This window comes from Erpetoichthys calabaricus, chromosome 10, assembly GCF_900747795.2.
Source record: "Erpetoichthys calabaricus chromosome 10, fErpCal1.3, whole genome shotgun sequence".
Taxonomy (NCBI): Eukaryota; Metazoa; Chordata; class Cladistia; order Polypteriformes; family Polypteridae; genus Erpetoichthys; species Erpetoichthys calabaricus.
Window position 1 is genome coordinate 149,964,466 of NC_041403.2, and position 27,217 is coordinate 149,991,682.

Here is a 27,217-nt window from a genome sequence, read left to right on the forward strand (position 1 = left end):
CAGCATACTGATACAATAAATAATATTCAATTAAAGAATGATAATAATACAGGTGAAAAAACAGACAATAACTGTATAATGTTAAATATTAACATTTACCCCCCCGGGTGGAATTAAAGAGTCACATAGTTTGGGGGAGGAACGATCTCCTCAATCTGTCTGTGGAGCAGGACAGTGACAGCAGTCTGTCGCTGAAGCTGCTCTTCTGTCTGGAGATGATACTAATTAGTGGATGCAGTGGATTCTCCATAATTGATAGGAGCCTGCTGAGCGCCCTTCACTCTGCCACAGATGTTAAACTGTCCAGCTCCATGCCAACAATAGAGCTTGCCTTCCTCACCAGTTTGTCCAGGCGTGAGACGTCTTTCCTCTTAATGCTGCCTCCCCAGCACACCACTGCGTAGAAGAGGGCGCTCGCCACAACTGTTTGATAGAACATCTGCAGCATCTTATTGCAGATGTTGAAGGACGCCAGCCTTCTAAGGAAATATAACCGGCTCTGTCCTTTCTTGCACAGCGCATCAGTATTGGCAGTCCAGTCTAATTTATCATCCAGCTGCACTCCCAGATATTTATAGGTCTGCACCATCTGCACACAGTCACCTTTGATGATCACTGGGTCTATGAGGGGTCTGGGCCTCCTAAAATCCACCACCAGCTCCTTGGTTTTGCTGGTGTTCAGGTGTAGGTGGTTTGAGTCGCACCATTTAACAAAGTCATTGATTAGGTCCCTATACTCCTCCTCCAGCCCATTCCTGATACAGCCCACGATAGCAGTGTCATCAGCGAACTTTTTCACATGGCAGGACTCCGAGTTGTATTGGAAGTCCGATGTATATAGGCTGAACAGGACCGGAGAAAGTACAGTCCCTTGTGGCGCTCCTGTGTTGCTGACCACAATGTCAGACCTGCAGTTCCCAAGACGCACATACTGAGGTCTGTCTTTAAGATAGTCCACGATCCATGCCACTAGGAATGAATCTAATCCCATCTCTGTCAGCTTGTCCCTAAGGAGCAGAGGTTGGATTGTGTTGAAGGCGCTAGAGAAGTCTAGAAACATAATTTTGTGCTATATAAATAAAATGTATTATTTCAAATAAAGACTCTTATCACAGTCTCTACCAGTTATTGTCATAATTTTCAACTTTGTACTTGGTACTGTACAAAAAAAATAAAATTTAAAAATATAATAAGCTAATATTTACTTATTGTTATCATGCCCAGTTTACATGTTTTTTTAACTTATGGCCCAGAGCAATTAAACAGCTTTTGACCGACATGTTTATTTTCTTTTTGAAATTAGGTAGGTAAACTGCCTTCCTCTTTTACATACAATGCAAAGTTGCTTTCTCTTAATTTTTTTTTTTATAATAAAACTCATGCTTATTTTTTTTGTATGGTTAAAAAGGCAAGTGGTTACCAGTCTGCTGTGTAATTATATTTCAAGATACTAAGCTAAATACTCTGTAATAAGTGATAACAATTGCCCCTTCTTGTAAAAGATCTACAAGGGTAATGGCTATTGACAGTAACCTGAGAGTGTTACTTCCACAGAAGCAAAACAAACTGCCCTAAAATAAACTTTTAATATTACTAGTGTTCAATTAAACTAATACTGGTCTAATTAGCTTTGCTTTTTGCTAGGGGAACTGGAAATTCATAAACAGCAATGGACTTTATTGGATTGTATTTACACCCATTTACTTTTGCTTCTGGATTGTTCTTTGTGATATTAAGGTTCTCTTAAAATCCAGTGTTTGATTTTATCAGCTTATTTATCTACTGTATGTCTGTATGTATTGTTTAACAAAGATTATTGTGGCATAGAGAGTCTACTTGAGGGAATATCTGTTTTATATTATACCATTTTGATTAACACTTATCTCTCTTTGTATTTTAATTTCTTTAATAAATGCCAGTTATCTCACAATGTGTGTCTTCCTCAGAGAAGCTGATGAAGGGTGCAAGAAACACCTAGAGCGGCTACTGAACATCTGGCAAGAGAGAAATGTTTATGGGGCAGACTTTATCCAGCAGCTCAAATTAGCTATCGAGGACTCTAACAGCCCTAAACATAAACTCAAGGGTAAGCAGCATGGAAGCAGACGAGCAAAAGTTGACTTGCAAGAGCCTATAGAAGGTTTGTCAAACTTTAACACTTTGGTTTCACATGTAGGATCTCTTTTGTTCAGCTGTCTCTGAAATTCTTAAAGGCCATGCACTATTAGTCCTGGTCCTTTATAGACTTTGTCTTTTTTCTTCTTTTCTTTCACCACATATATGTAGAACGTAGCTGCTTTTCAAATGGTACAGTGGATATGCTGTATTGGTGTGTATTGTGCAGTTTTAAAGGGTTGTGCTTTGGTGTGGAAAAAATGCTTAAAAAAGGAAGTTTACCACTTACTTATTATAAACATCACATATTTATTGTTTTGGGCATTTTATATCCTAAGCATAACTTGCCCTGCAGTGTAGGCTTAGTAATGCTTTAAACAAATTAAAGTTGACATCTGAATTATAGCAAAATTGAAAGTTGTCTTTGACTAACAATGAAAGTTTGTGGTAATATTTATAGAAACTGAATCATTTCCCTGTTGAAATTTGTCAGAATGTAATTTTTCTTTGTGAGTTTCTGGTAAAGTTTATATTATAACAGGAGAAGGCTATTGGCACCTACCTGCTTTTGGTCCTTGGCATACATTTTGGCATAGATTGCATTCAAACAAAAGAAGCTTTAGGTTCTGCAGTGGTGCAATTTGTCATAAAGGTATAGCTCTTAAGAATGATTTTAGAAATAATATTGCAGATAGTTTATTTTATTAGGTATTGTCATTGTTAGGTTGAGCCAGTGTCAACCAGAAATAGTAAAAATGGAAGTTAAATCGAATTCCATGCTAAAAAGATAAAAAGAATATTAGGAGTACAATGTTTTGCCCCATGCTCTTCAATAGCATTTAATAGACAAAGCTTTTTAACATTTGTTGTTTCTCAGGGAATTAACTTTTACATTGGGAATGTCTTCTTTCATCCATCATTAACCAGAGTAAACTATATAAATCATGAATTCCTGGGTTAAAAATCAAAGCACAATCAATTTAGTATGTATACTGCTTCCTGTTTTTCTCTTTTGTGTGGTTTGTTTTTTTTTTTTTTTTTTTTTTTTTTTTTTAAATAGGTAGTCGAGTAGGCCTGGGTAAAAATATCCATTTTACGATTAATCGTTATTTTTCACTTAAATAATTTGATATCAAATCTCAAAGTCTCAATATCGATCTTATGACTCTCTATCCTGCTCAATTACTATATGTAGATTTTTGCTTATCTTTGTTTTTGGTGTCTGCTCTAGTAGATGTCGCCTGTTAAGGCTTTCTATGGGGAAAAAGCACTTTACTACCTCACATACAATGAGAAGGGTCTGGCTGCAGGTAGGACTGCAAAAAATGGTGTGTCCTCCCTCAACTGAAATCGGTGCCGTTGGCCTTTAAATCAGATGTGTGGACTTCATACAGATTCAAGCGGTGTGTCGGTAAAGAATAACTGAATAAAAGCCAACCCTTAATGCAGGCTGCGCAGCTCAGAAGTAAAGTATTGTTGTAACACAACAAATTTTAAAAATCATTTATCCCAACGTCCCACATAAGCTAGGCGATTAACGGTTCTGAAACTGAGACAGAAATCTTAATTCAAATGTCCCCAGTTTAGGAACGACCCTCCTCAACCTGCTGCCACCACTTTAGCTGTAGCCTTTTGAGCTATCATTACATTGCAAAATTCGTCTCTTATTTCACAATTAACACTATAACACAACAAATCACAAAATTATTATTCTATTTAAAGTTAAGACAAGCGGTATATTTTGTAAATGGTCAATCCTCAACTTTTGAAGCAATTACATTCCTAGGAAACAACACGAATGTTAATATATTGCACTAGTGGGAAACGGGGTTAGGTTCCAGTAACAAACAAAATCTGTAATTATTTGCTAGAGATTGCTCGAAATACACTTTTTTCTTTGTGGAATTTTTTATAACAGAGCACAATTTTTGACAGTATGCACTTTTCATAAAACAGTAACCATGAAATAACCCATAAAATGCAGTGCAGAAAAATTCAATTGGTAGCACGCAAAAAAAAAAAAAAATATATATATGCCCAGTCACTCCCTAGAATTCTGTACGGAAGTGCATTAGGGCCACAGAGAAGAAAAAAAAGTGCATGTCGAGAATAAAGTCTTACATGTTGACTTTATTCTCGACATTTTCACTAGAGAGAAAAAACAAGGGTTTAAAATGGAAATGTTGACTTTAATCTCAACGTAAACGGTGAGAATAAAATGGAAATGTCGAGAATAAAGTGTAAATGTCTACTTTGATCTCAACATAAACGGCGAGATTAAAGTGGAAATGTCAAGAATAAAGTCAACATGTCAACTTTTTTTCTCGATATACACATTTTTTTTTTTTTTTCCTCACTGAGTCTGTATTTTTGTTGCTGCCTGAAGACCATGAGACTGGCGAGGTCTCGACATCACCTGTCCTCCACGGCTGGTGGATGGTGTTGAAGATCAAGAAGGACGCACCGGCTTTAAATAATCCATCAGCAATGCCTGCTTTGTGCATTGATTGATCCTTAACGGTTTGTGGTTTAAGCCTGAAGGAATTACACTATAGTTTTGGGGCATATTTGCAATGCAAATTTTTTTTTTTTTTTTTTAAACAAAACCTTGAAAATATGCAACAAATACATGCGCTACAATTGTAGGATGAACAAGACAAAATTATCTAATTTGAAATAAGTTATTAATTTTGTTCGACTACATTGTATCATTTATAAAGCAAAATCTTGCACATACTATAAAATATAATGAAGTGCTATACCAATATTGCCAACTTTTTAACAATCTTTATATTCTTTTACAGTACATTACAAGTGCCAGTAATTGTGCAGCTGACTGTATATAGTTTGCTTGTTTAGAGCTAATTGAACACCTTTCTACATGCTAATGCAAATGAGTTTGAATTATTCATACATCCTCCTAAAACTCTGCAAATTAAGTCCAAAATTTGGCATAGTATCTATTGGAAAAAGTTACCTACTGCTGTCCTCCAGATGATTATCATATTTAAAAATTTTATTCAATTTAGTTTTTTGACATTAAACAGTATAGTTCAATGAAATGTTATTTGTAGTTAATGCTATTTACAGAAAGTCATCAAAAATGCAGTGACAATGTCGACAAAGACCAGCAAACAAGCCAATAGACCCACAAGTCGGTAAAACAAGTAGTATTATGCTAACTAACAGACACAAACCTCTGCCTTCATTACTGGTTAGCAAAACCACAAGTTAGCTGAATTTTTTGCCATTGCCTGCATTTTTCTGTTTATTTCTGGGTGTAAATAACTTGTGCAGCTACGCTATGTGCCTATGCCAGTCATAGGAGAGGGCTTTGGTTTTTTGTTCTGCCTCGTGCATCACTATCCTTTGTTGTTTCCTTAGACAGTGGGATGATTGTGATGATATAGAGTAGCGATAGGCATGTATATAATACAGTTATGTTATGTAAAGGGTGTTGTGTCTTCTAAACTAACAATAAGGTACAAGAGATTTACATATACAGCATGTATTGGTAGTAAAGGGCAACACAGACTCCCACTAACGTTTTTCCTTTCTAAAATTTTTTCTTTTCTTTTTCTCATTCATTATATTTGTTTGTACAATGATTACTTAAAAGATTTATTGTTTGAACATTTTTCCTATTGTATTTTATAGTATTGTAAATACCCGGAATGACATTTTGCATACATTCCATATGAATGGAAAGCTGACTTTATACTGAATTGGAGGACATTAAGCACTTGATGATGGTGTAACCAATAAAATGAAAATAGATCTTTGGTGCATATACTCAAACAATAGTCAATGTTTTCCACAACTTAAACTTCCATTGAAGCAGCCTTCTTGTCCACTGGGGGGAGGGAATACACTACTGTGTGGCAGCCAGCTGTGGGCTAATGAGATGTCCTATACCCATCTAAGATCTTACCTTTGGGTTGGGCAGTGGGCAGCTCTTGAGTAGCAGAAAGACCACCCTTGATTGAGCCAATTATTTTTCCACCTCCCTGACCAGTTTCAGTTCCAGCTTCATCTGTCCCACTCCTGCCTGTCATCTGATTGGGGTTGCAGTTAACCTTCATCCCTCATACTGTGTATGTTGTGAGCCCAAGTTTCAGCTTCACACAACTTTTTTGGGTGGCGCTAAACCAGGCTGTATGGATCACCTGGACACCAGGTGCTTTCAACCAAACCACTCCTAGACCTGGCTCCAGCACTGGGTCCTGGTATCCCTATCTCTGTTCCGGGTGGGGTTCTCTTTGAGGCTATCACAAGAGCCGTTTGTTTGGCCCCTCTCCGTAGACCACTCTGTCATTCATTAATCTATCAGGAGCAGATCTCCAGACAACATAGTTCTAAGGATTATTGAGGTGCACAAGCCAAACCACCATTCTGAGATTATTAAGGGAAAAGGAAGAAATAAAATTACCTTCTTGCTTCATGTTTATCTAATTTCCTTACTTATTGTTTTTTTCTTGTAGTGATAGAAGAAAAGAAGACAGTTAAACGAACTTATCAAAAAATTCAGGAAGAGGAGGAAGAGGAAGATGATGACTACAGGGGTCACTATTCTCCACAGGACAATGACACCACGGGTCCTCTTTTGGTACAACTAAGATATTTATTAATTGTTCAGAAAAAAACACCAGAATATTATGTTTGTATAATTTATTAAACTTCAGTTTTTTTGTTTCATAATTTTAGCATATTTGGCCTTAGGACCATTAGGGTATAAATTCTTTCTCTATTATTACGTATTACTTGGTTGATGCAACATATAAAATTTGAGAGATACAGGTGGTTACATTTGTTCTAACTAGAGTACAGGTAGATGAATTGACTTGCTGATGGTCACACAGCGTCAGTACCAGGATTTGAATCCATAACCTCAGGGTCTGAAGTCCAAAGCCTTAACCACTACACCACACTGCCTGCTTCCTTTATACTGTATCACCATATTTTAGTTTTTATACCTGTTAATGTGTACATTACATACTGGCAATTAGAAGTGAACAGTATAAAGAGAAATGTACATGATTTTAAGGGCCGAGAGAGACTAGGGTGGACAACTTGTGCAAAGCCGCAAATACGCATGCTTAAGAGGAGGACAGCAACACTTAGGTTTTAAAAGCTGCTAATTGTATTTGTAAAGACAGTTTTTTTTTTTTGCTTTAAAATATATTTGCCACATATTTCAACTGAATTAGCTTGAAAGTGCAGGTAAAAACAAAAATGATTTTGAATATCCTGGTTTTACTTTCCACATAATTCTAAACTGTTTTTAAATTTGTGCTGTGCATCATGTTAGGTGAAATATTGCTAATCAAAAGATTACTTGCATAAGCCACCATACATTCATCCTACTTGCAGTTGTAAATATTTTTGATATACGAGAGTATATACGGTAATTTGCTAATAAGTCGGGTCTTGAAACCCAAAATTGGCGCTTGGCGCGCCCTTATTGAAGGATGCCTGTGCGCGCCCTTATTGAAGGATACCATCTTGTACGTCCGCTGGCTTGTACGTCCGTAATATACCTTTAATTTTCTCTGGCGGTAATACAGGCGTGCACGTCGGTAATATGCCTTTAATCTCCTCTGACAGTAATACTGGCTTGTATGTTGCTGTAATATGCGTCACTGTATTGCGTACCTTTAATTTCCTCTCGCAGTAATACTGGTTTATATTTCCGTAAAATGCCTCTAATTTTCTCTGATAGTAATATCGCACATCGCACCATGCCCCGTGCATGCGCACTTCATCAGAAGACACCCACACACGGACACCTGGACGCACATAGGGATTTTATATATATAGATACCATAGGTTTTAGTGAAGCTTATAAGAGAAGTTTCCTTGCAGTTTAACACGTTGCAGCTTCTACTGCCTCATTAATATTTTCTTTTTATAAACGTTCTATCTATCTATCTATCTATCTATCTATCTATCTATCTATCTATCTATCTATCTATCTATCTATCTATCTATCTATCTATCTACAGTGGTGTGAAAAACTATTTGCCCCCTTCCTGATTTCTTATTCTTTTGCATGTTTGTCACACAAAATGTTTCTGATCATCAAACACATTTAACCATTAGTCAAATATAACACAAGTAAACACAAAATGCAGTTTTTAAATGATGGTTTTTATTATTTAGGGAGAAAAAAAATCCAAACCTACATGGCCCTGTGTGAAAAAGTAATTGCCCCCTTGTTAAAAAATAACCTAACTGTGGTGTATCACACCTGAGTTCAATTTCCGTAGCCACCCCCAGGCCTGATTACTGCCACACCTGTTTCAATCAAGAAATCACTTAAATAGGAGCTGCCTGACACAGAGAAGTAGACCAAAAGCACCTCAAAAGCTAGACATCATGCCAAGATCCAAAGAAATTCAGGAACAAATGAGAACAGAAGTAATTGAGATCTATCAGTCTGGTAAAGGTTATAAAGCCATTTCTAAAGCTTTGGGACTCCAGCGAACCACAGTGAGAGCCATTATCCACAAATGGCAAAAACATGGAACAGTGGTGAACCTTCCCAGGAGTGGCCGGCCGACCAAAATTACCCCAAGAGCGCAGAGACGACTCATCCGAGAGGTCACAAAAGACCCCAGGACAACGTCTAAAGAACTGCAGGCCTCACTTGCCTCAATTAAGGTCAGTGTTCACGACTCCACCATAAGAAAGACACTGGGCAAAAACGGCCTGCATGGCAGATTTCCAAGACGCAAACCACTGTTAAGCAAAAAGAACATTAGGGCTCGTCTCAATTTTGCTAAGAAACATCTCAATGATTGCCAAGACTTTTGGGAAAATACCTTGTGGACTGATGAGACAAAAGTTGAACTTTTTGGAAGGCAAATGTCCCGTTACATCTGGCGTAAAAGGAACACAGCATTTCAGAAAAAGAACATCATACCAACAGTAAAATATGGTGGTGGTAGTGTGATGGTCTGGGGTTATTTTGCTGCTTCAGGACCTGGAAGGCTTGCTGTGATAGATGGAACCATGAATTCTACTGTCTACCAAAAAATCCTGAAGGAGAATGTCCGGCCATCTGTTCGTCAACTCAAGCTGAAGCGATCTTGGGTGCTGCAACAGGACAATGACCCAAAACACACCAGCAAATCCACCTCTGAATGGCTGAAGAAAAACAAACTGAAGACTTTGGAGTGGCCTAGTCAAAGTCCTGACCTGAATCCAATTGAGATGCTATGGCATGACCTTAAAAAGGCGGTTCATGCTAGAAAACCCTCAAATAAAGCTGAATTACAACAATTTTGCAAAGATGAGTGGGCCAAAATTCCTCCAGAGCGCTGTAAAAGACTCATTGCAAGTTATCGCAAACGCTTGATTGCAGTTATTGCTGCTAAGGGTGGCCCAACCAGTTATTAGGTTCAGGGGGCAATTACTTTTTCACACAGGGCCATGTAGGTTTAGATTTTTTTTTCTCCCTAAATAATAAAAACCACCATTTACAAACTGCATTTTGTATTTACTTGTGTTATATTTGACTAATGGTTAAATGTGTTTGATGATCAGAAACATTTTGTGTGACAAACATGCAAAAGAATAAGAAATCAGGAAGGGGGCAAATAGTTTTTCACACCACTGTATCTATCTATCTATCTATCTATCTATCTATCTATCTATCTATCTATCTATCTATCTATCTATCTATCTATCTATAATAAATAAAATAAACGCAACTATCAGAAAATAGCATTGTTTATACTTACTGTCTAAGTAATCACACTTGGAGTTCTCCTGTGCTGAGTCTTGCATACTTTATCCTGTTTGCTCAACAGACAGAAGAGCTGATTAAAGCCTTGCAGGATTTGGAAAATGCAGCTTCAGGGGATGCTGCAGTTCGACAGAAGATTGCCTCCCTTCCTCAAGAAGTGCAAGATGTATCTTTATTGGAGAAAATTACGGGTAAGAAGTCTCTTTTATATGAATAACTGTTGGTACAATATTGGACTGTTGTCATCTCTGTATATAATCATCATTTTATGAATAAAAAAAGAAATCACTCACTCAACATGCAAAGATATATCTTCATTGTATGCCTTCTGACTAATATCAGATTCAGTATTTGAACAGTAATTCCTATGTGTCTCAGTGTTGGTTGTACTAACTGGAATGTATTTAAAATCACTTTCAGTTTCAATGTTCTGTAGAAATCCCATGCCTGGAAGTTTGTACTTTGCAATTCAAATATGCATTTTTTTCTTATTTTTGTTCAAATTTATTAATACAAGAAACAAAGTTGAACATACAGTATGAAATGAGTGTGTTGTTTTTAGTCTTTGTGTGTTTAACAACTTGTTTCTTTTTACAGACAAAGAAGCTGCCGAGAAACTCTCAAAAACAGTAGATGAAGCCTGTCTACTGCTTGCCGAATACAATGGCCGACTGGCTGCTGAGCTCGAAGATAGACGACAGCTAGCTCGGATGCTAACAGATTACATTCAAAACCAGAAAGAGGTCCTAGCAGAAAGAGAAAAAAAACTTGAAGTAAGATGCCTTTCTGTTAGTTTTGTTTTTTTGGGGGGGTTGGGGGGGGGAGATGCAACAAAACTTGAAGGGTCCTATAGTTTCACTTGTCTTGCTTGATTGAAACTGTCATACATGATGTAGTTGTATGGAATTGGTCTTGATGAAGTTTATACAATTATAAAGACAACAGTAATCCTTGTAATTCTGTTAACAGAGGTGATGGTGCCTTCTCTTTTACTGAGAGTATATTTAATAATAAAGCTAGAATGTGTTCTTTCTGTTAGTTGGGGTAATGCATGATAGCCAGGATGAAATAGACTTGAATTTGTATTGATACATTTATGGCAGTCCTAGAGGACACAAAAAACTTTTAGTTTCAATTTGAAAGTACTTTCTAATCAGCGGCCAATTCCTACTTTTATTTCAACCTCTTATTTAAATGGATGACTTCCCTGTATGCTTGTTGTTTAGAGTCAGACATAAACCGCAATCTGTAGTCATCTATGAAAAATAGAAAGGATTCTACAAAAAACAGTTTCTGTTTAATGACCTTTTACTTATTTTAAGGCTTACATTATTGTTTATAACTATCAGTAACATTATATACTAGGCTGATTCCTTTATCCAGAATTGCCTGTACACCCTACTAACTACTTATAATAATCATATGCAGTAGAATAGGGCAACCTAGAACCGGTGGGCCGCATCCAGCCCATGGCACAGCAGCTAGTTGCGTGTGGGTATCTCATAGAAATATCCAATATCCCGGCCCTGGTCAGGTGTTCTTAACAAAATGAAGCTACAGTTGGCTGGTTTAAACATAATACGTAGCTATACGATGTCCTCCAAAAAATAAGCAAACCAGACTTTTGCCCTTCGAATAGGGAAAGTCTACAGTGGGAAGTGTGCTTTTTAGCTGCTTGCTTTCCTTTCTCTTGTATATGTGTTTTTAAAGAATATGGGTTTGTGCATAGCAGATGTTATCAGCTACCGATTTAGTTTGTAGAGGCCCCACTGAAGGTGGTGCTCCGGGTGTGACTCCAGGTCTTTGCAATAATCGGTGTTGATAGTGCCATTTACAAATGTGAAAGTTAGGAGGAAAACCGTTTTCTGGTAGCAGAGTGACCAAAACGGATTATTCCTGTACTTCAACCCATGTGTTTGGTGAGACAGTAAGATGCATGCGTCGGCAGCAGCATCCCGACAGTGCTTCAGGGGATTTGTGTGTTTTTCAGACGCTTCATCATCGAGTCAGAAGAGGAAGATAGTTAACGGCTTTCCAGGTGAGCTCGTTTCAGTTTTGGTACAGAGTTGTTCATTTTTCTTTTGTCCATTTTCTCAAAATTTGCCATACTCAATGAGTCAACTGCATCAAGCAAAAGCTGTTGATTTTTGACACAATTACAGGTCAGGTTGCCATCCTTCATCCTGAATTTGAACCTCCCTTTCTGGATTTTGTAATTGTCTCTCCCCCTTATGTAGTTAATGTAATTAATGTTTCTTGAGTCTTATTGTGAACTTAAAAGTAAGTTTATGAAATTTTTTCAAAGGTTTTGCAAGTGTTCTGTGTGCATGGCATCATTATTTAGTTAACACAAAGTTTTGAGTAGGTATTTTCACATGTGGACATGACTGAAAGAAAGTTTAGAAGCGAACTAGCAGATGCAGATCTCTGCAATGAATTTATTGTTTTGACAACCATATATATTCCGTTGATATTAGCACTTTAAATGCAAGGCATGACTTAACTCATATATATTTGAGCCTGCCAAGACGTGACGTACAATGTAACTTGTACCTCGGTATATGGCCACTATAAGACGCAGCCAGCTTGATGGCGATCTCTTCTGCTTCATCTTAGTTACCTTCTACAGTGCTGCCATCTGTTGGATAGCCATAGAATTGGTTTGTTCGATAGAAACAACTTGTGAAAAATAGTGTTATAAATAGACAGTCAGTAGTTACAAAAGGTATATAAAGCTGCTGATGTTTTGAAACAACTTGATGTGTTGCAGATTGAATATTTTAATGATAATGACAGTGATTGAGATAGTGACAATCCGTTGGATGATGTGAAATCTGTTGACTCTGATACTGATGTGGACAGCTGCCCAGAAGAAGACAGACAGCCTCTATTGTCATTGTAAAATAATTTTTAACGAAATTACGAGTGGCGCTCCAACTGGGTACAATAGCAAAATGAAAAAAACAAACCAATTCTACAATACCCAATACAAATAAGAAGAACAAAAAAAACTTTTAAAAATAGTTAAAAGGAAGTGAGATAAAATAACAATGAAACCAGTAGTAATACAGTAAATAATACCATTTCACTGGGGAGTAGCTACACAAGAGTAGCAGCAGTAGTATGTATGAGACTGTCTCCCAGCACTGACTAAAAAATTATTGAAACCACCTTTTATTTGCTTAGTTTTGTTCAGTATTTTTATGGCCATTGGATAGAAACCGTTTCTGAATTTATCAGTCCATACTTTCAAAGATCTCTAACGCCAACCAGAGAGCAACAGTTCAAACAGTTGGTGACTGGGGTATGAAGGATCCTTAGTGATGTTTGTGGCTCTGGTGAGATAGTGGGAGCGGGCAGTGTCTTCCAGGGAGGACAGAAAACAGCCTGTAATTTTTTTTTTGTTTTGTGTTTATGACTGTCTGGAGAGCCTGCTTGTCAGTATCCGTGCATTTTGCATAGCATACTGTGATAAATGGCAGAAGACTAAAAAGCCACCAGTAGTTTTTGCTCCAACTTCCTGAGTGCTCTCAGAAAGTGCAGTCTCTGTTGTGCTTTTTTGACCATTGCTGTGGTGTGCTCAGATCAGAAAAGGTTCTCTGAAATGTGGGTTCCCAAGAATTTGAAGGTCTGCACACTTTCCACATGGTCTCCTTTAATGTAAAGAAGAACTTGTTCTCTGTTGTGCTTTCTGAAGTCCAGAATGAGTTCCTTGGTTTTTGTGGTGTTCAGTGTTAAGTTATTCACGGAACGCCACTCTGTCAGTCTCTGGACCTCATCTCTGTAGGCCGACTCATTTCTTTCTAATATGAGCTCCATTACAGTGGTGTAGTGGGCTCAACACACAGCCTTGTGGAGATCCTTTGCTGCGCAAAACTGAAGAAGAGAGGTGAGAGCTGAGTTTCACTCCCTTTGTGGGCAGCTTGTCAGAAAGTCTTTTATCCAGGTGCTGGTAGAGGAGGAAATGCATAAGTCTGTCAGCTTGCTTACTAATATGTCAAGGATTATTATATTAAACTGCTGAACTGTAATCTTTGGAGAGCAACCTTGTATATGTCCCTCTTTGGTCTGCATGGCTCAGCGCAGTATGTAGAGTGGTAGGAATGGCATCTTCTGTGGACCTGTTTGATCTGTAAGCAAACTGATGCAGGTGAAAGTGGATGGGAGGCAGGATTTAATGTGCTGCAAGAGCAGTCTCTCGAAGCACCTCATAACTGCCGACATGAGTGCAACCAGTCTATAAGCATTTAAGCTGTCTGTGGCGTTTATTCATCACAAGGCGATGTCATGACTGCCAGGACAGCACCAAATGGACATTCTGTCTCTCACTAAGCACAAACACCCACTATCAAATATGCTGTGTGCAACAATAATGGACAGGGCAAAGAAACATGTTATATTTGCAACACATGTGCTTCTAAGCCTGCACTCTGTGTTGAGCCATGCTTCAAGACTCTCGTCCAAACGCAGACTTTTGTCATGTTACTTTACATTATTCATTAAATTTATTTTCATTTTCAGAGTGTTGACAGAGTTCCTGTTGATAATAAAACCAGTGCTTTCTGATACATTTCCTCACATTTTTTTTTTTTTGCATTTTGGTAGAGTTGTATATTCCTCTTTTTTTGGCTGCTCCCGTTAGGGATTGCCACAGCAGATCATCATCTTCCATATCTCCATATCTTTCTGTCCTCTACATCTTGTTCTGTTGCACCCATTTTGAATAATTTTGATAACGTTGTATTATGTATGTATGTGTGTTCATTGAGTCTTGACGACCTGAATTGTGTGGGTGGTTACCTACCAGGTAACGCTTGTGGTTGTTCTGCCATTCGGCAAACATCCGCCACGGTTCCCTCTTAAGTTGGGAGAAGCAGATCATGGAATGTTGCATAGTTTACTGTCAAATAATGCAAAGAGTATGCAACACCTGTTTCGCCCTCATTTGGGCTCATCAGGCGTACACACTCTACTGCTCCCCTCTCGAGGATCGAACCTCGGACGTCAGCATCAGAGACGAAGCCCCTTTACGCTGCGCCACGGTGTGTGGTTCGTTTATTTGACAGCCTGTAGGTGTGGAGTAATTACATTCATTGCATTCGTAGTCTGAGTCTTGACGACCTGAATTGTGTGGGTGGTTACCTACCAGGTAACGCCTGATGACCCCAAATGAGGTCGAAACACGTGTTGCGTACTCTTTGCATTATTTGACAGTAAACTATGCAATATATATGTATGTACAGTATGTATGTATGTATGTGTGTATGTATATTTGCAGCTAGAGATCCACAAAGAGAGAAAATGAATCACGTATCATAAAGTTGTTTTTATTCCTGAGCTTTCAGCCCCTACCAGAGGCCTTCATCAGAGTATAATGCTTAGACTTACAATAACCAAAGGCAATATATAGCAAAAATTACGTGTGTGTGTGTGTGTGGGGGGGGGGGTTATTGGTTGTAAAGATTTTATTTATTATGAACATGTTCTTCTTAAGTTTGCATATGCTGGATTTATGTTCAAATGTCTGTTGATGGCGTTCTCATTTGATAGCCAATAGATTCAGCCAGCTCTCTGGCACTTTTTGTACTGGCCTTAAATCTTACTTTTACATTGTCCCAGTTAAATGTATGTCCTGTTGATTTAAGAAGAACATGTTCATAATAAATAAAATTTTTACAACCAATAAAACCTCACCGAAACCAATCACTACGTAATTTTTGCTGTATATTGCCTTTGATTCTTATAAGTCTAAGCATTATCCTCTGATGAAGGCCCTGGTAGGGGCTGAAAGTTCAGGAATAAAAACTTCTTTATGATATGTAATTCATTTTCTCCCTTTGTGGATCTCCAGCTGCAAATATGCAAACCGTATCACAGACCTTCTCTTCCAATATATATATATATATATATATAATATATATATATGTATGTATAATATATATATAATATAGTGCAGCATCATAGTAATAAGTGGTCCAACAGTCAATGTGTAACAAAAAAAAGAACGAAATATTCTTAAATAGCCGAGCCAACTTAAATCCAATTGAGCAGGCCTTCCATATGCTGAAGAGAGAACTTAAGGGGAAAAGCCCATAAAACAAGCAGGAGAAGATGATGGCTGCATTAGAGGCTGGACAGAGCTTCACCAGAGAAGATCCTCAGCACCTGGTGATGTCCATGAATCACAGACTTCAAGCAGTCATTTCAACAAAGTGCTAAATATGGCGGCTTAAACAGACCTGCCCTTGCTGTGTCCCAAATACTATGGTGCTCTGAAAATGTGGGGTCCATGCACAAAAAGTGTTGTCATTTCTATATGGTATGACCAAAATATATGCAATCCCCTTAAATTAATATCTGCAATGTGAACTTTAATCACATCTGAATTGTTGGATTTTGTAATTTTTAAATTAATTGGAGCAGGGACTGAGCGAGGAGTCTGTCTGGGCTTGCGAGTGTCCTGATAAAAACCAAGATCCAGGCCTTCAATGACCTCTTAGACACAGCCATCAGCAGGGTGTCTGTCTGTGGAGAGAATGTTAACCTCGTCGAGAGGTTTACTTACCTCGGCAGTGACGATCATGTCTCTGGTGATTCTTCCTATGAAGTTGGTAGATGGATTGGGAGAGCATGGGCGGTCATGAGGTAGCTGGAAAGGATTGTGTGGCACTCCCGATATCTATGCAAAAGGATGAAGGTCCAAGTCTTTAGAGTCCTGGTGCTTCCTGTCTTGCTATACGGTTGTGAGACATGGATACTATCCAGTGACCTGAGATGAAGACTGGACTCCTTTGGTACTGTGTCACTTTGGAGAATCCTTGGGTACCGCTAGTTTGACTTTGCGTTGAATGACCGGTTGCTCACAGAGTCCCGAATGAGGCACATTACCTGCATTGTGAGGGAGCACAGCACTACAGCAATGTGGCGCGATTCCCTGAAGGTGGTCCGGCTCGCAGGATTCTTATTGTTGAGGACCCAAGTGGCTGAACCAGGCTAAGGGGATGTCCACATAACACCTGGCTGCGACAGATAGATGGTCATTTCTGGAGGATAGGACTGGACCACGTGTTCTGCCTGGGGGGTTACCAACCAGGATTGTGAGCGTTTTTGTCATGTGGTGGGTTTGGCAACGTGCTGTACCAGTGCATGCTCCCTGACCTGACCTGACCTGTATGTCATAATTCTAGGTGTCTGCTCAGGTATCAGCGTTCTTCTAGACCTTCATCAAAGAGTGAGCAATACCCACATAGTTAAGAGGTAATTGGGATGGCATACAGTGCATCCGGAAAGTATTCACAGTGAATCACTTTTTCCACATTTTGTTATGTTACAGCCTTATTCCAAAATTGATTAAATTCATTTTTTGCCTCAGAATTCTACACACAACACCCCATAATGACAACATGAAAAAAGTTTACTTGAGGTTTTTGCAAATTTATTAAAAATAAAAAAATTGAGAATGCACATGTACATAAGTATTCACAGCCTTTGCCATGAAGCTCAAAATTGAGCTCAGGTGCATCCTGTTTCCCCTGATCATCCTTGAGATGTTTCTGCAGCTTAATTGGAGTCCACCTGTGGTAAATTCAGTTGATTGGACATGATTTGGAAAGGCACACACCTGTCTATGCACACACACACACACACACACACACACACGGGGGAGAAGGGCCTTAGTCAGGGAGGTGACCAAGAACCCGATGGTCACTCTGTCAGAGCTCCAGAGGTCCTCTGTGGAGAGAGGAGAACCTTCCAGAAGGAAAACCATCTCTGCAGCAATCCACCAATCAGGCCTGTATGGTAGAGTGGCCAGATGGAAGCCACTCCTTAGTAAAAGGCACATGGCAGCCCACCTGGAGTTTGCCAAAAGGCACCTGAAGGACTCCGACCATGAGAAAGAAAATTCTCTGGTCTGATGAGACAAAGATTGAACTCTTTGGTGTGAATGCCAGGCATCATGTTTGGAGGAAACCTGGCACCATCCTTGCAGTGAAGCATGGTGGTGGCAGCATCATGCTGTGGGGATGTTTTTCAGCGGCAGGGACTGGGAGACTAGTCAGGATAAAGGGAAAGATGACTGCAGCAATGTACAGAGACATCCTGGATGAAAACCTGCTCCAGAGCGCTCTTGACCTCAGACTGGGGTGACGGTTCATCTTTCAGCAGGACAACGACCCTAAGCACACAGCCAAGATATCAAAGGAGTGGCTTCAGGACAACTCTGTGAATGTCCTTGAGTGGCCCAGCCAGAGCCCAGACTTGAATCCGATTGAACATCTCTGGAGAGATCTTAAAATGGCTGTGCACCGACGCTTCCCATCCAACCTGATGGAGCTTGAGAGGTGCTGCAAAGAGGAATGGGCGAAACTGGCCAAGGATAGGTGTGCCAAGCTTGTGGCATCATATTCAACAAGACTTGAGGCTGTAATTGCTGCCAAAGGTGCATCGACAAAGTATTGAGCAAAGGCTGTGAATACTTATGTACATGTGATTTCTCAGTTTTTTTATTTTTAATAAATTTGCAAAAATCTCAAGTAAACTTTTTGCACGTTGTCATTATGGGGTGTTGTGTGTAGAATTCTGAGGAAAAAAATGAATTTAATCCATTTTGGAATAAGGCTGTAACATAACAAAAGGTGGAAAAAGTGATGTGCTGTAAATACTTTCTGGATGCACTGTATGTCATTTTAGTTTGTGAAGTTGTTCTAATATTAACTAAAAATAATATTGGCCATTTTGATACTTAAGACCCCAGAGTCTTTAAATACACAATGTTGGATCCTGCACTTCAGAATGGGTCATCCACCTGAAGCTAAGCATGTTTGGGCCTGGCCAGTACTTGGATGGGAAACCATCTTGGAATAAGCTTAGGTTGATGCTGGAAGAGGTGTTCGTGAGGCCAGCAGGGTGCGCTTATCCTGTGTTGTGTGTTTGGATCCTAATGATCCATTGCAGTGATGGAGACTCTGAGCTGTAAAAATGGTGCAGACCTGCAGATGAAACTTAAGACCAAGGTGCGTTGACTTTCTATGGTCATAAAAGATCCCTAGGCATCTTTCAAAAAGAGTAGGCTTTGTCCTGATGGCTAAATTGCCCACCATTGTCTCATCTTTTCTGACCGCCTAGACATCTAATTGTCTCTCACTCCTTCACCACCTAGTAGTTAATGTGTGGTGAGTAAACTAGCACTAGAATGGCTGCCGCCACATCATCCAGGTGGATGCTGCACATTGGTGGTGGTTGAGGTGGCGCCCCACTGTCAGTGTGAAGCTATTTTAGTAGTGAGATAAGCGCTATATAAATGTAATAAGTTATTATTATTATTATAATTTACCATAGTGATATTTTTGTCTTGTCATAGTTATATTTAAGAAAAGGTAGGAGAATTTATCTGTTAAACCTACATTAGCACTTTGACAGGAAAAAAAGACTGCTTTAAAGTAAAAACTTTGCCATGCGTGTCACTTATAATAAGTATGTCATAGATAATTATTGGTACAAATTCCGTCCTTGTCTATGCATTGTTACGCATTGGGTAAGTAATGCTTACAAGGAATCTCTCTTCTCTTCCAGGAGTACAAGCAGAAGCTAGCTCGAGTGACGCAAGTCCGCAAGGAACTGAAATCTCACATCCAAAGCTTGCCAGATCTCTCGTTACTTCCCAACGTTACTGGCGGCCTGGCTCCTCTACCATCAGCCGGTGACTTGTTTTCTACAGACTGAGATAATTCGTCTTTCATACATACATATTTGCATCAGTGTGTGCATGTGTGTGTGAGTGTGTATATGTATGTATACAGTGTACAGTATATGTGTATATTTCATATATGCACATACACATGCACACACACATTTTTTAAACCCTCCCCTGGGAGATGGCCCTGTAATCAGCAGATTTTTTTTTAAATGACCAACAGCCAAAATGGCCATAATGCTGCCAGTGACAACAGCATGCCGACATTTTCTAAGAGGGGCAAAGGGTTGGATGATTTTTTTTTTTTGTTTTGTTAGACAGAAGGAAAAAAAAAAAAAACGATCTTCACCAGCTTCAATATTACAGGTGTTATGTTGTTATGGGGAAGGTGTAAAATGAGAAATGCTTTCACTATAGGAAATAAATCACAATAACTTACACACAATCTGTTCAACATTTAAGAAATGCCTACCCCATAAGAGAACCCAGGGACATCTGATCTAATATTAGTAGTTTAACTGCCATTTTGAGTCTTAGTTAAAAAATGAAAAGTCAGTCATTTGTTGATGAAATGATTGTTTTGTAACATAAAACTGTGCTGGTATACCCAACCCAAACCCCCAAAACAGAGGTTGAAACTGTAATGGCAACCATTTCTGCAAGCTTCCTTTTACTTGAGTCCACAATTGCATTGCTTTTCTACTGCTGATTTACGTTATTCTCCTGTTTACAGTATGGAGGCATGAACTCTCTGGCAATAATTCAGATAGAAATTATTTGTAAAAACAAATAAACAAAAAAAAAAAAGAACCATTTCAGTGAAAACATTTTATTTTAGCAAAAGTCTGTATGCTTAGTTAAGCTTGAATTATTTTATATTGATAGTTATTTAAATATTGAGTGAAGTGGCAGTGTCTCATCTTTCCCATTAATGTGTCACAAAATGCAGCTGCATATGCCATTTAGCCTTTAAGGGAGTGTGATGACTTGGCAGAGTATAAATTTGGTTTACCTGTGTCAATAAGAGATGCCGAGATGCTACTAGAAATATCAGGATGCATTTTTCTTACTTGCCCTTATAAAGAAAACAATAAAAAAAATGGGAAAAGAATTGTGTTTTGCTTTTTTCGGTACAGCATGCTTACATGTTTGAGGAACTGCACAGCTGAGTTTATGTTCCTCTGTAGCCAGGAATCGATAATGAGGTGGTAGCGTCAGATGGAGACAGTATTGGCAATAGGTGTTGGGAGATGAAGCCTGGTTTCCCATTTTTTTGAGCCTGAAACCAGAAATCAGCAATAATATCAGAGCCAGAGCACAATACATCACCGCAGGTCTACGGCAGCAGTTTAAGACCAGCAGTTATAGGATGGAAGGTTAAGGTTAGGGGTTAGTATGGTTACCGCGTAGGATAAATGGTTATGGTTAGGGTTTGATATGGTTAGTGTGTCAATCGGTTTGATTTCTGACAACATAGAAATGTTTGTTATCAACCTGCTGGTTTAGACATGTGGTGAGGTCACTGCTGACATAAACCTGCAGTGACGTATGGTGCTGTGGCTCTGCAGGTCAATACATCTCGAAATCAGTCAAAATTGTGGCTCCCCAAGGGCTCCAAAGCCCTACTTAAGGGAACATCTCATTGTTTCAGTGCCACTGGAGGAAGGGTCCACAGTGACAGCCAGGTGGTACTCCAAGGTCTGCTTAACTGAAGGTTTTTGCTGAATGTAAAGATGTCACCCCCAGTTGCCCCTTTCCTGGTCTTTCCTGTACCACAACAATGCACATGCTGACTATGGCTGCCATTCACCAATCAGATGTTGACTTGATGGAGCCTCCTTCCTATTGGCCTTTATTTGGAACCCTGCAATTTTTGACTGTTTTCAAGAATTAAAGAACCTCTGCATAGGAAAGGTTTTAAAATTCATGATTAGCTCATTGAATAAGGAAGCTGTGAATTGGGAGTTGGACAGATTGACCGAGGAGGATTTTGTGTCTTGTTTTGACCAGTGGATTAAGCACCTAAAAAATACACAGGACTTGATTTTGATTACATTGAAAAGTTGTGAATGAAAGAGCTTTGTGGTAGTTGAATACCCCTCTCATATGAGCTGATGAACGAAAACTTTATGACCACTCCTGTATGAAATGTTGACTGTCTTGTAACAAGGCCTTATGTCAAGGTCAGGGATATTAGAACATCAGAACAATCTAGACTAGAACAAGCCATTCAGCCCAACAAAGCTTGCCAGTCCTATCCACTTAATTCTAAAAAAAACATCAAGTCGAGTTTTGAAAGTTCCTAAAGTGTTACTGTCTGCCACACTACTTGGTAGCTTATTCCAAGTGTCTATGGTTTTCTGTGTAAAGAAAAACATCCTAATGCTTGTTCGAAATTTACCCCTAACAAGTTTCCAACTGTGTCCCTGTGTTCTTGATGAACTCATTTTAAAGTCATAGTCGCTATCCACTGGACTAATAATTTTAAACACTTCAGTCATATCACCTCTTAATCTTCTTTTGCTTACACTGAAAGGCTCAGCTCTTTTAATCTTTCTTCATAATTCATCCCCTTTTAGCCCTGGAATCAGCCTAGTTGTTCTTCTCAGGACTTCTTCTAGTGTTGCTATGTCCTATTTTGTAGCCTGGAGACCAAAACTGCACACAGGACTCCAGATGTGGCCTCACCAGTGTGTTATAAAGGTTGAGCAGAACCTCCTGTGACTTGTACTGCACACACCAAGGCGCTATATAACCTGCCACTCTGTTAGCCTTCTTAATGGCTTCTGAACACTGACTGGAAGTTGATAGCATAGAGTCCACTATAACTCCTAAATCCTTCTCATAAGGTGGGCTTTTGATTTTCATACCTCCCGTTGTGTATTCAGACCTAACCTTTATACTTCCTATGTGTAATACATTACATTTACTGACATTAAATTTAATCAGCCACAAATCTGCCCAATTCTATATGCTGCCCAAGTCCCTCTGTAATGATCTAACGAATTCCAAATTAGCTGCCAATCCACCTATCTTGGTATCATCTGCAAACTTAACCAGCCTGTTACTTGTATTCCTATCCAAATCATGTATGTATGTATGTATGTATGTATGTATATATGTATATATATCCCCTCTTGATCATACTGACTTAGTCACCACCACCCATACCCCCCCGACTCCCCCCCAATGTGTTGCTATATATTGCCTTTGATTCTTTTAAGTCTAAGCATTATCCTCTGATGAAGACCCCTGGTAGGGGTTGAAAGCTCAGGAATAAAAATTACTTTATGATACATGATTCATTTTTTTCTCCCTTTGTGGATCTCCAGCTGCAAATATGCAAACTGTATCACAGACCTTCTCTTCCATATATATATATATATATATATATATATATATATATATATATATATATATATATATATAAAATAGAAAGTGGTCCTGACCCCTATGGACATCACTCTTAACATCAGCCAATTCAGATAAGGTTCCTCACACCATCACCCTCTTTTTCCTGTGTCTGAGCCAATTCTGCACCCATCTAAAAATATCATTCTAAATTCCAACTTCTTTTAGTTGGAGTTTATCAGGTAGCAAGCTGACATTAAGAACTCGTAGTCAACAGGTTGACTGCAGAAGATCTGGGCAGGCGTAAAGACCTCCGTGACTTTAATAGGAGCCAAATTGTTATGAGCTAGATCTTTGGGTTAGAGCATTTCCAAAACAGTAAGACTTGTGGGGTGCCAATGGTAAGCCACAGTGAGTACTTAACGACAGAAGTCTGAGGAAAGAGAAGAACCACAAACTGCCAACAGGGCATTGCACAGCCAAGACTCAAATATGCAAGAGTTCAACCAAGGCTATGGAGCCAACCAACAGAAGGCACAAATCGCAAATAATTTTAACGATGGGTATGGGAGCAATATGTCATGACGCACAGTGCATCGAACCATACCGCAGGCCAGCCAGTGTGCCAATGCCAACCCTGTCACTATCAAAAGTAACTACAATGAGCATGCAAGCACTGGACATCCAAAACTTCTACCAAAAGACTTCTGCTTGAAAAAACATTGAGGTGGTAAGTCATTTGTAACTATCGGTGATGTCCAGATCATTAAAACAATCTTGACTGCAGCAGTTTGATCTCTGTTTCTTCTTGGTAGAGGACAGATATTTTAGCGGCAAGGTGGAACAAATGCCTGGTCAAGAAAAAGTGGAGGGGACCACTCAGACGCTGACCTAGAATGACTCCAAGGAGACCCAAGAAAGGCCATAGAGAAAGGTGTGTATTACATAAATGATGCATACAAAGAGGGGAAACGAGGAGACCCAAAAGTTTCAAACCAAAAGCCAACCAAAAACTATAAGCCTCTTGGCCTTTCTAAAAGGTTTTTGTCCGCCTCTTACTACATGGAGTGCCACCTCACACAAACTCCTTTTTTGCCTCTTGTGGTATTGTGAATTACTTTTGTAACTGGTTCACAAGAAATGCACCTAAACAATACCTTAGCATATTAACCTTGTGTTAATGTATATGCCCACCCGGCAATACCTACCCCTGGGAACCTCAACTACACACTTCTGCAGCTGTGGCTTACAGTTTGCATGTTTTCTTTGGCTTCACACAGTCTTCCCACCTCTATGTGAACTGTGTACATTAAGCATGAACCAATCAGTGTGCAATTAGCATTATGTTTACCTCCGGAGGAATGAGTGAAAAATGATTTTTTTTTAACAAGATAAAATGTTATTAAGTGTAACAGAAACATGTAAATGTCAACATAAATACATTTGGAAAGGTATATTGAGTGTCCACTATTGTACTAATTCAGGTTTAGTACACGTCCGTCATGTGACATGTTTTGTTCACCAACACACAGTCCAACATTGCAATCGGAACAATAGAAGTGTGTTTCTTTGAATACTTTTCTTATACAGGTCAAATCCCGTTTTAGTGAATACTGCAGTAACAAAATTTTCAGAATAACGAATACTTTTTGTTGGCCCAGACAAATGTTCATACAACAATGTTTAACAGATTTTGTTTTAATGGATTGTAAATTTCAGTATAACTAATGTTTCTTTGGCCAAAAATGGCCACCGAAGATTATAATGTGATGCAAAAAATATTTAATGCTGTGCTTACACTTTTCGCAACGAGACACAGGAATCCTGCAACAGGTTGTCTCTTTCTTGTTAGACCAAAAGAAAGTAACAGTCTATTGCAAAATTTCCGAGTCTTGGCGAGAGTGTAGGTGCGACATCATACACATTGGCGAATTGTCACAAGGAGTCAGTGCTCCACCGAGCATCTGCGTGAATAGTTGTGTTGTGAGTGGATTCTGTACTTTTCTGTATTCAGACCTGCATTTCTGCAAAAAGAAAAGTTATATCTAACATCTCATTTTCAAATAAAATGTTTGCAGCTTAAGAAGTGCTGCTCTTTTTTTTTATATATATATATCTATATATATATATATATATATATATCTATATATATATATATATATATATATATATATATATATATATATATATATATGCACACACACACACTAGGGGTCTTTGCCCCCTGCTTTCTTCACTCACCAACCCCTCCCTGCCAAGCCCTACGCTCCGTTGTGAAGAGGGGGGCTGAATGCACTCCAAGGAAACGAGGCCACTCCTCCAAAACCCCTCTTAAACAGTGATACAATGGGAAACAATGTCTTTTTTTTTTTTTAACCTCCTCTTTGCTCGATCAGCTGCTGGCATGCTGCTGCTGCTGTGCAACGTGATCTGCACTTCACTCGCCTACCCCTTAAACCTCCCCCTCCAGCGCTACGTGCCTTTGTGAAGAGGGGGGCTGATTGCAACCCAAGGAGACGCAGTCACTCCTCCGAAACCCCTCTTTAACGGTTATACAACGGCAATCAAATAAAAGTTGTTTTTTTTTATCTCCTCTTTGCTCGATCAGTTGCTGGTTTACCGCTGTTCCTGTGCGGCATAATCTGCATTTCGTGTGGCGCTTTGAATGTTTTAAAGTCACTGCCTTGTCGCTCTTCTCCCCCAGACATCCTCCAACACTATTCGATCTCTTTTCGCTGTTCTGTTATTTCACCGAGTAATGTTTTCCATTTGTTTGTGCTAATGTGATCTTTACTCTACGACTACGTGCCATTGTGAAGAGGAGGGCTGAACGCACCCCAAGGAGACGCGTTCACTCCTCTGAAACCCCTCTTAAATGGTGATACAATGGGAAACAAATAACAGTTCTTTTTTATCTTCTCTTTGCTTGATCAGCTGCTGGCTTGCTGCCGTGTCGCGTGATCTGCACTTCGCTTGCCTACCCATTCCTCCCCCCCCCCTCCTTCCCTGCCAGTGCTGCGACAATGGGAAGCAAATAACAGTTGTTTATTTTTACCTACTCTTTGCTTGGTCAGCTGCTAGTACTGCTGCTCCTGTGCAGCGTGATACCTCTTCACAACGGTGCGTAGCGCTAGTAGGGAAGGGGGGCTGAATGCGCCCCAAGGAGAGTCGGTCGCTCCTCCATAACCCCTCTTTAATGGTGATATAATGGGAATCAAATAACAGTTGCCTTTTTTTTAATCCCCTCTTTGCTTGATCAGCTGCTGGCTTGCTGCTGCTCCTATGCGACGTGATCTGCATTTCATACAGTGCTTCGAACATTTTAAAGTCACTGCCTTGTCTCTATTTTCCCCCAGACATCCTCCAACACTATTCGATCTCTTTTCGCTGTTCCATTATTTCACCGAGTAATATTTTCCGTTTGTTTGCGTTAATGTGAGCTTTACTCTCATTTTCTTGAGACTTTCGAATTTTTCTACTTCCATTATCTCTAACCTACTCTGCATGTGCTTCCAAAGGTTGTAAGTATGACATGACTTGCCCGTCTCATGGGATGTGAAAGTGTCTCTCTGTCTTCAAAAGATCACATCTCGTCGCAGTCTCGTCCCAAGTTTTTTTTTTTTTTTTAAATAATAGAGGGACAGGTATTGTCAAGCTTCAGTCACAGAGTTGTACAAGAGACAGGAAGATAAGTCCAGGTTTCCAAGGAAAATACAGATACTTCATTACTGTATAGAGAAGGCAGGTACAGTTTCAAGACTTCATTCAAAATCAGAGCTATTACTTCAGTACTCAAGCAAACAAGACAGGGAGCCACGACACGGGGGTAGTCATCCTGCTTTAGCTGCCATCTTCAGATTAGAAGAACACAAGGGGGGCTCAGCCCCCTGCTCACTTCGCTCGCCTACCCCCGGCGTTGGGTATCCTGAAATACATTAGTTGAGCTCGTTCGTCTTGGAGCCGTGCCCGCTTTGCTTGCGGCATTTCAGACGCGCGTTGTAGGCGCCTGCGTTCATTGATCTTATCTAGGTGGGCTCGTGTTTGTATCGTTGAGCTGTATTGTGTTTGAATTCGGTGTAAAGCATTCAGCAGTTTGTACAATCCCAAGCAGCACTTTATTCCTAACTTCACTCTGCAGTAGTGCCACTCACAATATGGCGGTGACACCTGCGCCTTCCGTAGTAGTGCCACTCACAACATGGCGGTGACGCCTGCGCCTTCCGTACTATCATTGTGGACCTGTGGGGCCACCGTAGCCTCTTCCATTTGAATCTGGGCTGCAGCGCAGAATCCTCTTTTTTGTATGGCTG

At 39.5% G+C, this 27,217-nt stretch overlaps 1 protein-coding gene across 7 annotated transcripts in view; it reads left to right on the forward strand.

The window, feature by feature from the left end:
* rprd1b (regulation of nuclear pre-mRNA domain containing 1B) overlaps positions 1–27,217 on the forward strand; it is a 1,182,184-nt gene that overhangs the window by 18,838 nt on the left and 1,136,129 nt on the right. For 4 of the 7 annotated variants that reach the window (XM_051932586.1, XM_051932585.1, XM_051932584.1 and 1 more), the window contains exons 3-6: positions 1,947–2,140; positions 6,597–6,721; positions 9,927–10,053; positions 10,460–10,635. In XM_051932586.1, coding sequence (XP_051788546.1) covers positions 1,947–2,140; positions 6,597–6,721; positions 9,927–10,053; positions 10,460–10,635 — 622 coding nt within the window. Of the gene's footprint in view, positions 1–1,946; positions 2,141–6,596; positions 6,722–9,926; positions 10,054–10,459; positions 10,636–11,852; positions 12,057–19,435; positions 20,668–27,217 lie in introns of those variants that run through there. The other 3 variants (XM_028812093.2, XM_028812094.2, XM_028812092.2) reach the window with 3 other exon arrangements.